Genomic DNA, 17,077 nt, shown 5'->3' on the forward strand with positions numbered 1-17,077 from the left:
TCTGTCCCCATCTTTCTCCTGAGCCCCCTCTAAGCGCTGGAAGGCTGCAGTAAGGTCTCCCCGGAGCCTTCTCCTCTCCGGGCTGGACAACCCCAGCTCTCCCAGCCTGTCCTCCCAGCAGGGGTGCCCCAGCCTCTGACCATTTTGGTGGCCCTTACGTTACTTTGGAAAATTGGCTGTGCAGATTGTTGATTTACAGGTACAGTATTTCTAACTTCTGGTTTCAGGAGGAACAATGGTTTGTACCCTCTGCATCTCACAAGTGGAAATCCTCAGAAACAGCAAGGTGAAATGATATGGTCACATCTCATGGACTGATAAGCAGGGACAAGAATCCAGATCTCAGTTCAAGGGACATCATCTATGCTACAATCTGGCTTCAGGTCTTTAACCACCAGGGTTATGGTTCTTACCTCATGGAAGAAGGTGAAAACATCTGTGAAACACCTCTTAATCACAGAGTTCTCTGGTGTGCCTGTGTGGCTCACTGCTGCTTTGGTGTCATACAACAGGGACAAAAGTGTCATCTCACCTCTTCTGGGTAAAGATACCAGCACAACAGCTTGGAGGTAGAAGTACAAACGAGCCAAATATCCCCTCTTTTGGTTACTCCAGAGTAAAAGCCAACTTCTCAGCCAGCTGACCATAACCCTAAGGCGGCTATTGACCTGGTGGCCCCTAGACTTGGGGGGACTACTCTAACCCCAGGTCCCTGCTGCCTGCAGAGCCCTGCTCCTGCAGATAAACGCTGCAAAAGCTCAGGAGTCAACAGTTGGTTTTGCACAGAAGTTGTCTCCTTCATCCTTCATCTGTAGAGCCTTCGATGGTGTGTTGCCTGGCTGGGTGTCAAGGAGCTTCTGATGCAAGCCATCAATGCCAGCTTGGCTGCTGGACCACAAAGGTGCAATGTGATTATTGGGTATTTCAGGTACCATTGGCACACGATAGAAAGGCAATGAGCTGCACTGCAGCATAGATGGCATTGTCCCAACACCCGCCCTTCCAGGTGCCTCAGCACAACATCAAACAAAGCAAGGTGGGTGCATCCATCATGCCCTCAGCCTTCAGTGCTGACTCCCACCTGAAAGACGAGAGATGAGAGCCTGGAAATTGAAACTTGCACATGATCCAAAGCCATTTTGAAGCTGGTTGACAGGCTCAGTGACAGGAACCCATCTGAAGGCACAGTCCATTCAGAGCAAACCAAGTAAACCCCTCAGTTGGCCACATCGTTGAGCAGAAAGGCACAGTGCTGAGCAAACCTGGTCTAGATGCTCACAAAGCCTCACCTACTGCTACGGCCATCAGCCACGTGGACAGCAGAAGCTGGAAGTCATATTCCAGGGGTCCAAGCGCTTTGGCAGGGAGGGAATTCATAAGCCCGTCTGGACCTTCTACTTCTCCAAATCCTTCAGTCTCCAGGACTCTGGTGGTTTCCACTCAAAGTCCGTCTTTACAAAAGGCAGGATCCAGCTGTAGGGACCTCCTCCATGGCAGAGGACATGTGCCAGCAGGATGTGACACAGTGGAGCAACAAACGCCTGAAGGCAGGGTCAGCAGGGCCACGAGAAAAATAAACTTTATTTGCAGAGGCATGGGAGATGAGAGGGGCAGCAAAGAGTTGAGGAAAACCCACCAAAGACTGGCTTTCCCCTTTTTCTCCTCAAATTGTTCTCCTCTCCTCGTGGCATGGGCTACCCATATCCCCCCACTGAGAAGTTTGGGCTCCCCTGGTATTTCAGGCACAGCACCAAAGGGGAGCTGGGTCCCTAGCATGGGGGTTCTTTCACGTCGAAATGATGAGAAACAGGAACAGTAACCAAAATAACCTCAGGAGGTCTTGCACCCACCCCTGCGCAACCTGCCTGGACCCTGCCAGCCTCTCCAGACTTGGGCTGGTTGGGTGCATCCGAGCCAGGGAGCCCAGAGCCACGTGCACCGAATCAGCCCAACGGAGCCCAAAGCTCAGAGTGACCCTGTCCGGGTGCTACCCACACCGGAGAGGTCCCACACGGGGCTGGGGTGGGTGCCCCCACTGCCCACCCCCATGCAGTACCCGCTTCGAGCATCAGTCTCCTGCCTGCCTCATCCTCCTCACTAAAAAAGCCACTCAGCACAGCCCAGGATCAAGTGTACATTTTTATTTTTTAATGGAACATAAACTCCTTTAGAAAAAACATTCATCTGGATGATAACACCCATAGAAAAAAACACCAATCTCGTGTTCTTTATTTTTTTTAATTTGGCATTTGTTATTTGCATTTATATTAAAGCAAAGTGCATCTTTCTTATTTTTTTCTCGTTTATACACATTGCACAATACATAAATAATGATGCTTATAAAACGTCTTTATATTTACAAGTAATAATATATTTATATATAACATAAAATACATTTTTTTCTTTAATAAATCTCAGGGTTTTTTTAAGGAGTCCTTTTGTGTGTGTTTTATTTCCAAAGCACTACAATGCTAAAGTTCCAATGAGAATGCTCTCTTGTTCATTTAAACCTTTGTATTTAGAAAAATAGCTTATGTTAAGGTCTAAACATGCTCATTGAGCTAAGAACAGTGTAAAAGTATCATACTCGTGTATGAATTCAAGAAATGAAAGCACAACTGCATTTCCAGATAGGATGGTACCAGCATAACCTGAGCCAAGCAGGTTACAACAGACCAACTATCATGAACACTTTTTCTTTTGTTTTCCCATTTGTTTTGTTGGTTTTGTTTGTTTTTTGTTTTAGGCTTAGGCTTCTGTCACTTCACATCTCAGCTCAAATTATAAAGCACGGGCCATGCACGAGGTTTCTCTGCTGTTGTTTTCTCCCCTTGCATCAATCCATGACCATTAAAAAAAAAAAAAAAAAAAAGCAGTGGAAGGATGAACACAGTGACAAGATGTGAATCCAGCAACAAGAAAAATAAAATAAAAATTGTAAGGGTGGGTAAAGACCTGGTTGGGAAGGTTTTGCACTGTCCTTCGGTGGCAACATGAGGTTAGCACCGCTGGGGAAGGGGGTCTCAGTGTCACCGTCACCAGGGATGGCTGGCGGCAAGGGGAAGGTGGTGCATGAAAAAATACAGGGATCTTAGAAGGAGCTGTAACATAGAGCAAGTGGTTTCCGAATCCATCGATCACACAGGATGATCCTTTCAGAGGCATGAAATAATTATCCTAAGTGATCCATCCCCCTGCACCCTTCTCTCGCCCTTCTGAGTTATTGGTCATTCACACTTTAAAAAAAAAAGAGATTTATCAAAATACCCAAGGCAAAAAAAATCTTTCCATAAGCTATTTCTCAAAACAGGGGGGAGGGAGAAAAAACCGAACAAAACAAAACAAAACAAAAAAGTTTGCATGAAAAGCAAGCACTCAGAAGGAAGTAATAGCAGCAAAGTAGTATAAATGTCATGAGTCCACTCTGTCTCGAGTCATCGGTTATTAAAAATAACCTCCAACCAGCACGGGCAACTGCTGATAAACTGTCTAGTGTAGCACTGGCCCCAGCCTTTCACAAAGCTGATCTGAACAGTAAATCCGGTCCATGGCTGCTGCATGAACTCATGGTCGTTGGGTCTCTGCAAGCTGTACGCCTTCTCGTAATCAAAAGCCTTGATGGAAAAACCTGGGAACACTTTGTGAACCAGCAACGTCCTGGAGTCGGGGTTGTCCAGTGTGGCCGACTTGATGAAAATGGGGTAACTGCTGCGGTTGTACACCCACACGCCGTCCACCTCCTTTGTGAGCTGGATGCCATAGCCGATCTTGCTGCGGACCTTCTGCACCAGTTGGCTTTTGTTGTCCGAGTTGAGCTGTCCGAGGCAGAAACCATTCCCCTGAGGTAGATCATAGAAGATATCCAGGGAGGGCTCTTGGACAGAGTACAGCCGACCCACACGTGTCTTCTCTTCCCAGTATGCCACCACGCACCAGTGTGACCGATCCCCCGGCTCCTGAAGAACTTGGGAATCTACAGAATGGGAGAACAAAAGGAGAAATTGAGCACCAGGATGGGTAATATGACCTAAAAGCGACATAATGCTGGCAGGTCCTTGCAAGCCCATGTCTTCATGATGCTCTCCAGGCACACAGCGGCACCCCTAGGGCATCCACTGCTTCCAAAAGCCATGTCTTAAGGCCACTGTTAAGACCATTTCAGTTGCCACAGGTCCGGGGGATTCCCATGCTGCTCCACTGCCTAGTTCTGGCTGGAGTTACAGGTCCTAAATCACCAGGTCCACCTTCAGAAGTGGCTTGAGAACCACCAGCAGCACCTGCAGTGCACCCATCCCTCACCCAAACCATCACTAGGACCACCACCAGTGCCAACAGAAGAGATGAGATGCTCCAGCTGTATCCCAAGACCAAACACCCTAAACCCCCTTACTTTCACCCACCAGACGATGGATCCATTTCCATAAATATCTACTGTGCACAATGATGAAAAACAATGAGGTGCTGCTAAGAAAAGCACATGGAAGGGCACCACAGGGGACCAGAGGGGACAAGGACTCGCCTGCTGTAGTTCACGGGGTTTTTCCCTGCTCACAGCCTGAGCCTGGGTGACGGAAAGGATGCACACGTTGGATGAAGCCCTGATGGTGGCAGGGTGGGGACCAGAAAACTCATGCTTGTTAACAAAAATGTCCTAAAAAACCTCAAAAAAACCCGCAGAAATGTGTTCCTGCAGCCCTTGTTTCAACTCCCCTGTCTATAGCTACCCCGTGCAGGCCGTGAGGATGTGACGTTGGAGGAAAAAGCCGGGGCGGGGGGTGGGGGGTGGGGGGTGTGTGCTGAGAAATGTGAAAAAATCCCCTTTGCCTGATGGAGGATCCCTAGCCACCCAGCACTGCTCAGCGGGTAATTCCTTCCAGCCTCAGTAGGCATGTTAAAACCTGGGAACTAGTCATCTCTCTAATTGTATTAAAACAGAAAAAAAAAAAAAAGTCAAGCTGGGAATGCAAGTTAGCTACTGAAATAATCCCCCGCACCATGGAAGCACCTATGGGACCAGGGATGGTGGGTAACCCAGGACCCTAAAGATCCCTGCATCACTCAGCAGCCCCCCAAACCCCACGCCAACACGAGCAATGGCAGCAGCACGCTAGCTGCCCCATTTTCTATATATTTTTGCTATTAATAAGCCCGTTCCCCAGCGCAGGCATTTTGTTCCTGCCTCTTGAGCTGTGCTTCAAGCCCTGCACTGTGCTTTAAAAAAAAAAAAATACAGCCCAGCCACACACTTTTAATTTCCTCATTTCTATGCCAGCAAGGAAAATATTTCTCCAGTTGCTGGAGGCAGCAGTTACTAAAAATGGGCCTGACTGTGTACACCCCGCAATAGGGACCTCTGATGCCAGGTGAAACTGGGGGGGCTGGGGTGGTGTCTGGTGGTGGTGGGGTGGTCCCCGGGACAGCATCCATCGAGGTGTGCCCCTGTCTGTCCTTCCACCTCCCCTTTTTGGTGCCTCCCAAGACTTTTGTTATGGCTAACTTTATATCCTGCTAGAACCTGGCACCACAGCAAGGGACGGAGAGGGGACGGGGTGGGTGGTATGGGGTGCCCCCCACCCAAGGGTGCACCCAGCAAGGCAACAAACACCCCCAAGATGGCATTTCCCCACCTGCCCGAGCGATAGGAGAATCTGAGGAGATGCTCCTGCATCCAGGAGAGGGGGATGTTCCTGGATCCAAGGGGATGATGTTCCTGGATCCATCCCCATCCTGAGCACCCGTCGCCCCCCCCCCCCCCCATCACATCCTCCCCACTGCCTGCCTGCCAGTGATGCTCAGAGCTGCTTGGGTTTTGTTTTACAGCAGTTGAGGGAATTTTGGAGCAACAGCCATTGAAACCTGCTGAAATTCCGACCAGTTTTTACTTATTTGAACATAAAAGCATCCCTTTCAGGAAGAGGTGGGGGCAAAAGAAAAAGCCTTCTTCACCTGGTATTTGTGCTTGCATTAGTGAAGACCACTTAACAAGTAACTCATTGCTGCTTACAAAGAGTTATGTAATTGCCAGCGCATTAAAAAAAAAAAAAAAGTTTAAAAAAAAAAAAAAAAAAAGAAAAAAAGAAAACTGCCTTGGCTATGAATGAACAGACCTTTATGGAGGGCTGGAAGTTCATGAATGAATCCCACTAGGTTTTTCAGTGACATGGGGTGACCAGACCTCAAGGACAAGTCTTAGGTAATCCAGGATAATTTTTTTTTTAAAAAAAAAAAGAGCCAATGCCAGCACACAGTATAAATATGCCAGAGCTTCTTCCGTTTGCGGGCTTTGGCTGTTGACTGGATGTCTAGTCAAAAAGCCATGAGAATATTAGGGTTGAGCTTGGATAAACAGGATCAGGCCTCCCTGCCAGCCACCACCAGCGCCGCTTTTCACAGTTGTTGGGACCCCAGCGGAGCCTCCCCGCTCCCATCCACCTCCCTGATGCTGGCATCCGCCAGGAAAAGGGGTGGGAAAAGCCTGTGGCATCACCAGGGTGGTGGAGGCAGGAGAGGAGGTTGCAGGAGAGGAGGAAAAAATGATGCAGAGATGCTTCCTATAGTGATGGACATTTTTTTCCCCAAAAGACTTTTTTTGGTGGCAATGACCACGGATCTGAGTAAATAAAGCAAGTCGATGGATTTTGCCCCAAAACACCCCACTGGGTTCATCCTGTTGAGCCTGGGGTCATGGCAGGGACCCACCACCCAGCTCCCACCGCCGCCTGCTGCAAACTCACACAAAACCCCAGATCCCGGGAAATCTGCAGCCATATTGCCCTCAGCATGTCCTCATGTGCAACAGACCAGAAATGGCTGAGAAATGCTTGGGAATTCTTGTTTTGAGTTAAAAGCATCACTTTTACGAGCTCCTTGGAGCAAACGCATCCCTTTCTGAATGCCTGGAAAACTCCCAGAGCAAACTGGGACCATTCCCATATTCCAGCAAACAATGATAATGTTTAATGCTCTAAACATCCGCGCTATTATTTTGTTATTAAGCATCCCTCCACCACTTGCTGCTGTCACTGGTTTATTATTATTACGGCCTGCCTAGGGGCTTCGTCAGACTCCCCCCAGAGCATTGTGCAAGCTTTTTGTTAAACAACAACAACAACAACAACAACAAAAGAATATATACATAAAAATAACTGAAAATAAAGGAAGTCTACCCTCAAAAATTTATAGAATTAGTGGTAATGATCGCTCAGAGTGGGGTCTGTGGAGAACACTCATCCAAAGCACATTTCTGCACGGAGGGGAGAAATCAAGGCAATAACTTGACACCCTACAAGCCCTTTTTTAGAAATCTGGTGATGGTTCACCACCAGTGATGCCCCAGCACAACCACGTTATTCAGTATCACATTCCCGCTGGAAAACTGATTTTTTTGCTTTTTATTTACAGCCTCCTGAATTTTCCTGAGCGGCTGCCCTGACTTTTACCAGCACATCCCTGAGCGAGGAAGGAGTGTCCCCTGCAAAAGCATCACCCCTGATACTTCCCAACACACCAACCGGCGTGAGAGGCTGTGAGGTTTCCTACCACCTGCCTTGACCCTCGCAAACAGCAAGTCCTGCCCAAAAGTGCTCAATAAAAAGGCCACAGCTGAGATTTTTCCAGCTTCGGATGCACACATGTGGTCTCGGGGCATCACCCTGCTCTGGGGAGGGATGCCACAGAAAATGCTACATCCATACAGAAGTCCTGGGTGACAGGACACCCGAGTAATAACCCCCCCCAAATTAAAAACTGCTGAAAGCACAGAGGTCCAGATGAAGGTGGGTATGGGAGATTCACACCATGGAAATGCTCAAATTCATCAGGAATGGCCCCACGCTTTGCTCTCCCAAGCTGTAGCAGGAGGATTCGCATCTCGCATTGCTTGGAAGTGCCAGAAAATTCCTGGTGTGGCTTTTCTCCTCAACACGGGAAGGCTTCTAAGATGCTGAAACCATGTCGTCTGTACTTTTTCCTTCCGAGCTCTGGCAGTTTTATTAGGAGTTTGGGAAGAAAAAGTTCTTTTTTCATTCAGGAAGAACCGAAACATTTCAGCAAAATTGATTTTTAAAAAAATAAAATAAAATAAAACAATCCAACGCAGCTTCTGGCTGGCTTTCAGATCTCAGCCTTGTCCCAGCGCCAAGTTCACCAGCGTAGAGGGGAGGTGGGCTGGGGATCTTTTGTTTTGCTTTGTTTTGTTTTGTTTTGACATAGCTAAAGGTTTTCCTGTAATCAACCCACGTCTAAAGAAAACAGCAAGTTTCGCACACGCTGAGCTCTCACCCGCCGGGAGTACTCCCATCTGATCAAGTCAAGAGCTATCTAAATTGTCACTGGTATCTGCGGTAATAACTCATCGCTGAAAACGGCAATACAACTGCGCTCCTGATTAGGTTTTTAAATGCCTGTAATTGGACCTTTCCTCAGTGATATTATGATGAGACGCAAATTCGATTAGCCAGCCGTGTAAGTGTTTCAAACTATGTGTTTATACTTTTTTAATATATGTATTTATAAGTATTATTTTTTTAAGAGCAGCTTTGAGCCAAAGCATCTTCTCACGCTCTTCCTAAACTGGTCTTGTCCCTCCTCTCCCTCATTCCTCTGTGATCACTGGTGCTGAATTTCCCACTGGCCATCAACCCTGACACAATACTTGCCATGGCATCACCTACACTGAACTGCTAACAAAAGCCTCCTCGTCTCCATAGAATCATCAGTTTGGGTGGAAAGGACCTTTACAGGGCACCTAGTCCAGCCCCCTGCCATGGGCAGGCTGCTCATGTTTTGCGGTACCCCCACCCGCATCACTTGTGGGTATGACACGCACGTACGACTGATAACCCAACAGATAATGTCATGTACATGTCCACTGTGAAATCACAGCCTCACGAGACTGGTCTTATGGACCTTTCCTAGAAGGTCCAGGTCCCAGATGTGAGCTCCTGGGGCAGCAAAGAAACCGGGAGGGACGGTGAGATCCCTGCCTGGCTTCCCGGGAGGCAGCCTTCTGCTGGAAAAAGGGTGACGTGGGCACCGCCGATGAGCAGGATGAACCTGCGGTCCTTCCTCCTTAATCCGCCAGCACACATGGAGGGCATCTGCGCTTAAAAAAAACAAATTGGCTGGACTGGTGTCAGCACAACGTGTCGTCTGGCTGGGGCCAAGGCTGAGACCAAGCTCAGCGTGTCTCGCGCCGGGTAATCTCTCTTGGCTGACCTTAAGTGGCATTTGCAAGCCCGAGACAGAGCCATGTCCTCCATCTTCTCCTGCTTGTTGAGATGGAGACACAAACCCTGAAGCTTTTTATGGGGTTTTGATGCTTTTCTTGAGGGTGCTCAGGGCAGCTCGGGGCACTCCAGTTGCAGTTTTGCCCCTCGTTGTTACTGGCAAGTGCTGTTTTTGTAGGATCTCAAGAAAAATACACCCCTGACCTCTTACACCAGAAGCGAACACGCATTACATCAAGGTGAGGGTAACACCGAGCATGACGTGCAACCGCACAGCTCGTCAAAGTAAAGAAAAACAGGCAGCAAAAAGGGAAATTTTACTTCCTTTCTAGTCTCTCGGGCAATCTGCAGGCTATTTGGGCAGAGGAACAAATTAGAAGAAAAAAAAAAACCAAAAAAAAAAACCCCAAGAAAAATCCTTCAAAGCCAGATTTCCAGGTATGCTTTGCAAAAGCAAAGAAAAAAAACCAAATTAAAGGATATATCCTGCTGCAGAAAAGGGTCTTTGTGCCTTTAACGGCGTTTGTGGGCAGCCTGGAGACACCACCCACAGCAATGTTTGCCCCCAACCTTTTATATCTCCCTGCACACAAGGGCTAGACAGCTTCAGCTTCCTCACCACCACCCCACCCCACCCCCCGCCCCCTGCTTTTGATGGCCGGGATTATTTCTGAAAGGCTAATTTAGAGGATGGTCATGTGTTAAGCTCCTGTTGTTTGCAGAGAAAATAAACCCTTACCTACTGCAGGGATGTCACCACCCACGGTGGCCCGTGGGGTCCCTCGACTGCACCAACGCAAAAGCCCCCAAAGAGCTGGGACAGTCGGTGGCATCAACACATACTTAGGGAGCCCTTAATCTGTGGATTATTGACACAATAGACCATAACGTCTCTTTAGGAGCCATTACAGCCCATCGAGTCAGTAGGTACTTATGGAGCCCTTAATCCACGGATTGACAGGCTAGACCATAAATTTGTGTCTATGTCTTATTAGGCAGCTCTTATTACTCAACATATACAGTAGTCATGCAGGCTAAAGAGCCTTAAGATTATTTCTTTAATTTATTAACAAGTTGTCCACCCAATCACCTAAGTGGCTCCTTGCTCCTAGCAAAGTCAGTCAACCTTGCACGGAAATACCTGAGTTTCTTCAGTTTGCTGAAGTTTGCTCAGGGCTGGCATCCAGGCACCGAGATGTTGCCAACAGATTGCGAGTCTGATGGGGACAGAGGAAAAAAATTTGGCAGAAGCCATTGGGGGAAGCAGTCTGGGATTTCCCGGTATTTGTAGCTAGGGCTTTGGTTCACTCATGTTAGCGGTGACTTACACGCTTGGGTATGCTCTGCTCGGTCCCCTGGTGACCCAACCAAGAACTTCTACCACCTTCACCATGGCTGGGAAACCCTCTTGTGAAACCAGGACAAAACCGAGGTCATGTTAGACAGTGGGTAGGGATGACTGATCCCTGAGGACATCCTCTAAAGTTCCCACCCCAGCTTGGTGGTGCCTTGAGTCAACCTTCTCCCAAGCTAGAACCCAGCCCTGACCTTTGAGGGTTAATTCAGGGACGGGACACAAAAGGAAGAAAACCATCCCAGAAAGGGTCCCTGGCAAGCCTGCTGTTGCAGACCTATGTTGCAACAGTACGGCAAATGCCGAGGCTGGCCCAGGAGGGATGTCCAAGCTGGAAAAATATAGGGTGATCAACATGAACATGTGAAGGAAGCCCAGCTCCCTGATGTCCCCCACCTTGAAGGATGGTGAAGAAAGAACCCAAGTGAAACTGCTGAGTTCACCGAGTCCACTAAACCAGAAATTTGATTCATAAACATCCTATTAGTCACCGCTACTGTCTAATTACTGTGATTAATCAATTACCATGGCTAAAAATGATGTGAGAAGAGAAGAACCTTTTTTTTGTGCACGCACTCTTTAAGAGCCAAGCAAGGCTCAGCTCCAGGGAGCGGGGCGGGCGGGGAATTACGCAGGCACACACCAAAAATGCCTGTCTGCCTGTCTCCAGCGGTTAGAGAGGAGCCAGCTGACTCCAGTTTCCTCCGTACCAGGCTTCGGGCCTCATCAGCCATGCAAATTATAGAGTACCGTGCTGTCTGAAGGCCGAATTTCGACTCAGCTCAGAGAAAAGCCTTAGAGGAAGGGTGGGGATGAAGAAGCCAGCCAAATCCATTCATAATATTTACAGTAAATGGGCCTCTTTGCTGTTGTTTAGTATACAGTCAGTCTAATTATTTTTGAAGTTTTAATTTAAAGAACCTTCTTTATCTGCCTCTCCTTCTGCACCCCTCAAAGGTGTGGGAAAACTTTTCCTCTGTTTCAAAAAAGCAGTAGGACGGGAATCCCTTCCCCGAGCTCCAAGCCAGCAGTGGGGCAGGACGAAGGGATGCTTCCAAGAGGGGAGACCCTTCCAGAGGGGTGCTGCCAGCATCAGTGGGGTTTTTAAGACCCCCGGGGCACTTGGATAGGCATGAAGCACGCAGATCCATGTGGAAAACCCCCAGAAATCCTATTTTTGCTGCATATGTCCCCATTGCTATTCTGTACCAGTGGGGAGGACTGGCTGGCTCGGGAGGTATTGCACGATGCTCCACAGACCTGTGCACCCTCTGAACTCCTCCCCTGCCCTGACAGCACGCCAGAATAATCACATTTTAATGACTATCAGCCAAGAAGTTCCTCTGGAAAACACAGGAAGCCCAAGCCGGCGTTCAGGAGATGCTGCCACACGACCACCAAGTGACTCAGGGTTGGTACCAGCCCCAGCTCCCAGAGACGAGCCAACACCTCTGTGCTTCGTCCTCAGCAGCTACCAAGACACACCTTTTCTCCACCCATACCCAACCCAGATCTCAACCAGAAACCACCTGAGAAGGAGAAACCAGCACACAAAAGGCTTCTGACTTAGAAAAATGCAAATCAGACCTGAGGATGAGCTTGCCAAAATATCTCTCCTGGCTTGGGTTGCGCTGGAGGTTCCTGTGACAGCACCCTGCCCGTCACCTTTCCAGTGCAGGGATCAATCACCGACGTGGATGCCAAAGCCACCAGAGGCCACCAGGCCATGCCAGCCCTGGGGTCACAGTCCCCCTCTGTGCAGCCACTGAGCTCAGTTTTAGAGGATGAAGACCTTAAAATGCATTTGCAATCGAAAATAAACCTCCGCTGCGGCAAGGCAGGGAGGTCACCTGGTACCCAGCGATGCCCAGGGGAGGGCAGGGATACGGCCCCCAGGAAAGCCGCAGCTCTCCCCTGACAACATGTAGCTATGTGAGTTACACGTTAAAAACCTTGTAAAGACCTCAATAAAAACTGAAGCAGAGCAGTCTAGGATTTCCAAATGGATACCTAATACACAGATGTATGTGAGGATTTTTTCCCCCCCCCTAAGTGCATTCCACGCACACACAAGGCATTGCTACCGCTCTCATTTCAATACTGAAAAAAAGCCTCTCGCCACAGCACACCAAGCCAGAATTCTCCTTTAAAGACTGAAAACAGACGTAAATGTGTCTTTCCCGCCACCAAAAAAAAAAAAAAATAGAACACCTCCCCCAGCTCCCTTTCCCAGGGCGGCATCCCTCGCAGGGATGTAAACCCATGGAAAAAACAGGGTTGGAACAAAAGTCCTTTTCACACTCGTCGTGCCCTGCTCCGTAACAATTATGAAAACTGTTTAGCTGGGCTGGCATTTAGAGCATTTACTGCATTCCTGCCAATAAATTCCAGTCCCGGATCCGATGGAAAAGGCTCCCCCCCTCCCCTTTCCCCTCCCTCCCTTGCCTTCATTCCTCCTGGCTTTCTTTACAACCTAATACCCTGTCGACGCGGGGCCAGGGCCTACTTAGGGGGAAAAAAAAACACCCAGCGCCAGACTGGAGACAGCATGCAGACTGAAAAAGTTAATCATTACTTCTGTCTGCCTTCATAATCTAATCACGCCTATTCCTAAGAGCAGGCGGCGAACGCTGGGCGCAGGCAGGGTCGGCGCCCAGGGACATCCCGACAGCCACCAGCCCCTGTCCAGGTAGGGGGGCAAGCAAGGGATGGACTAACAAGGGATGGACAGACAGACAGACAGCATTTGGATGGAGTTCACAAGCCTGGCCGTGGACACACCCCTCCTCTTGCCTCTCACTTTGCTCTGGATTAATAACGCTTAGCAATTATAGTGAATATTACATTCATTAAGTAATTAACCCTCCTGGCGCTCTGGCGGAGTTGGCACCCCCCTTCCGCAGACAGAGGCCGGCAGAGGTTTGCCCCAGGCTATAAAACGGGGCAGGTCGGCAGCACCCAGAATAAAAAAAAATAAAATTAAATAAAAAAATTCGGAAAAATCCTACACAACAAAAAGCTCCTTGTGCTCATCCCGCCCTGCTGTGGGTGGCAGAGCCCTGTCCCAGGTGGGGACTGCACCACAGCCAGGCTGGCACCACTGAGATGCGACAGCGGGGGCAAAGCCCAGGGGATTTGGGCATCACCAAGACCCTGCAGCATCCTCCTGAAAGCAGCAGCATCCTCCCATGGGGGCAAAGCCCAAGGGATCTGGAGCTCAGCACTGCTGCTCGGCAAACCCAACACCACACCGGACGCTCCAGAAAATAACCTTGGTGCAACATCTCAGGTGTGTCAAGGCTTCGTGCTCTTGACACCCGCGATACATTTTCCATGCTCGGCTGTGACAAAGAACAGGAAAACTACAGGCCTCTGCGTATGAAGATTTATGGGTTTGTTCCTTATAATGAGCTAAAAAGTCTCAGCCCGGCTTCCAAAGAAAATGAATTCATCAGTTCAAACACAGTGATGTAACTTCAGGCTCCCAACTCCTTTTCCAAATAAAACTCCTGTTATTTGATTCCTGCTTGAAGGATGATTTTATGAAGTTATTTACTCCATCCACTCTGCCCAGAAAGATGCTGCCAGAGCCCAGCCACCGTGCAGCACCCCATCCCACCATTTAATTTCTCAACTATTTTGCTATTTTCCCTGCTTTTCTACTCAAAACCTCACCTAGTACACATTAGTACAGCAATGTGCACACAGACACTTAACCCCTCCAGTATTATTTTGCATCACCCACCGTGGATGGAGCTTCCCCTCAGTGGCAATGCCCAGCAATTTTTAGCACCTATAAATTCATCCCATTGGTTTCTATCACCAAAAATCACTGGATCCAGAGCCAGCATCACTGGATGTAAAAACAAAGGATGGCTGCACTCCCACCGCCTTCCCAACACCCGAGTTTCTGCAATGCAAAGCAAGCTTTTATTGATGCAGTTTTGACAGCTCTACAAACGAAAGTAGTCAACCTATATATATATATTATATAATCATATATATGAATATATTTAATATATTCAACCTACACATATTAATGATTCTTTAAATATTGAGTATATCCTACATATTATATATAATTAGACACCATACATTCAAAATATATATCCAACCTATATATATAGGTTAAATCGATTTACTTGCTTTATGTTTCTGTTTATTATGTTGCCCACAGCCTCGCTTATTTCATACAATTATAGGCACATACTTGCAACAAGGCTTAAGAGCTCAAGCAGCTCTGAGTTGTTAATATAGTGGCCTTTCCACCTGCACAGGTATTCAGGGAAAAGCTGGGAAAGCCCACAGGAGCCAAGACTTCACCCCAAAGACAGCTCGCCAAAAAACAGCACCCCACCAGGTGTCTTACTTCATCCCTGTGAGAGGGTGAGGAAGGACTGCAGAGTCGAGTACCCACCCTCAACACCTGGAGTAGCTAGAATCATCAGAAGCATCACCAGGACGTCCTGCATCCACCCCACACTGAACATTTTATTTCATCCCAAGGGAGGATGAGGAAGGGCTACAGAGCCAGGTATCCACCCATCAGACATGGAGAAGCATCATCAGGACCTCCTACAACCACTCCACTGGGCACCTTACTTTACCCCCAAAGGATGAGGAAGGACTGCAGAGTCAGGTACCCATCAGCACACATGGAGGAGCATCACAAAAGCATCAGCAGGACCTCCTGCAACCACCCAACCAGGCATCTTACTTCATCCCCAAGGGAGGATAAGGAAGGTCCACAGAGCCAGGCACCCACCATCACACACGGAGAAGCATCACCAGGATTGCCTGCAAGCACCCCACCAGGCATCTTTCCTCATCCCCAAGGGAGGATGAGCAAGAACCACAAAGCTACGTACCCACCATCACACATGGAAGAGCATCGCCAACAGCATCACCAGGACCTCATGCAACCACCCCACCGGGCATCTTACTTCACCCCTGAGGGAGGACAAGGAAGACCCACAGAGCCGGGTACCCACCATCGCACATCGAGGAGCATCCCTGAGAGCATCACCAGGACCTCCTGGAACTCCCCCGCGGTGCTTTGATGCTGCCAGGGTGCCCCAACAAGGGAGCTGAAGCCAGGAGGTTCCTGACATGGCGAGGTTAAAAGGGTAGAGAAGGGCTGAGCCAGCTCTTACAGGGTGTTGGGTTTTTTTTTTTTTCCCCTTGCAAGTTAAAACCAAGATAATGACACTGGGTGGGGACCAATTTGAAGGGCTGAGCAGCCAAACCAAAATTAGTCTCCCGGCCAAGAGCTTCCTAGGCCTCACAGCTTGGGGAAGGAAGCTGAGAAAAGGCATGAAAAAAAAAAAAAAAGATTCCTCGGGAAGTTCAAGCGTCGCACTCAAGCGAAGGTGACCCTGCTAGTCAAATATTTTTCAACATAATAAAAATAAAATCAAGTGCTGGAGCAGCCTCGCTTGGAAAAGCAGGGCCCATGGGATGGTGGGGTAGGTTTTTTTCCTCCTTTTTTCTCCTTTTCTTTCTCCTCCTCCCCCAGCACTTTCTTTCCTTTCGCTAATAACTATGTTTTCTTGTACTTTTTTTTTTTTTGGCTCTTTCCTCATAAAAGACTGATGTAATTTCCTGTCTTGTCCCAATGTTTCCTGTTAATTAACAGGGTGAAAGTTATCATCATGCATTTAAATGGCTACCCAAAAGAGGGGAGAGGGGGGAAAAAAACCAAGGGAAAAATAAAAAAGAAAATAAAAAAGAAAGGGGGCAGAAGGGCTGTCTGTGAGCAAACACCACGTCACATCCTGAACAGCGCAAAAACTCCCTGGAAAAAGCTTTTTGGACCCAACACCTTCAGCCCATCGGCGAAGACCCCCCCAAGGGTGGCTCCCACGGCAGGTTTGTGCAGAAGGGATGCAAGCCCCCACCCTTCCCTGGATGGGGATGGAAAATCCCTGCAATGCTTGCCCAGAAACGCTCTTTTCTTGCATAGGAAAAGAAAAAGAAAAAAGAAAGAAAAAAAAAGAAAAAAAGGAAAAAAAAAGAAAAAGAAAAAAGAGAAGGAAAAGAAAAAGAGAAAAGATGAAAATAAAAAGAAGATTAAATAAGTAAATAAAATTAAATAAAACGAGATAAAATAAACTGCGGAGAAAGAAGCAGCCAGCAACACTGAAGATGCTGCTGTTATTAAAAGAAGTAGTTAAAAATTTAAAAAAACCCTAAACCCAACAACCAAACCAAGGGGCTAATCCAAAGCCAGCAGGCGGAAATCCTGCAAGGCACCGAGCTCCCTTTCCTGCCTGACCTCAGCCCTGCGCTGGATCAGGCCACTGCTTCTCCATGCCTTCCCGTTCCTCAACAGCAGCCGTGACGCAGCCGGTACCCCGGTGGCACGGAAGCCAAGCCAGCAGCCTCGGCACGCTCGCTCAGGGTGAAAACGAAGTGATTTAGGCAAAAAGCGAGGGTGGTTAGAACAGAGACCATGCCTCAGCGGTTAATAGTATCTCAGTGCTGAAAATAAACGGGA

At 48.3% G+C, this 17,077-nt stretch overlaps 1 protein-coding gene across 3 annotated transcripts in view; it reads right to left on the reverse strand.

The window, feature by feature from the left end:
- Nucleotides 1–2,126: 2,126 nt before the first annotated feature.
- The window catches only part of SMAD7 (SMAD family member 7), a 28,446-nt gene continuing 13,495 nt past the window's right edge, over nt 2,127–17,077 (reverse strand). For all 3 annotated transcript variants that reach the window (XM_056325435.1, XM_056325434.1, XM_056325433.1), the window contains one exon: nt 2,127–3,973. In XM_056325435.1, the coding sequence (XP_056181410.1) occupies nt 3,435–3,973 (539 nt within the window). In that variant the 3' untranslated portion in view covers nt 2,127–3,434. The remainder of the gene's footprint in view (nt 3,974–17,077) is intronic.

The sequence above is a fragment of the Falco biarmicus genome, chromosome Z (genome assembly GCF_023638135.1).
Source record: "Falco biarmicus isolate bFalBia1 chromosome Z, bFalBia1.pri, whole genome shotgun sequence".
In the NCBI taxonomy this organism is placed as follows: Eukaryota; Metazoa; Chordata; class Aves; order Falconiformes; family Falconidae; genus Falco; species Falco biarmicus.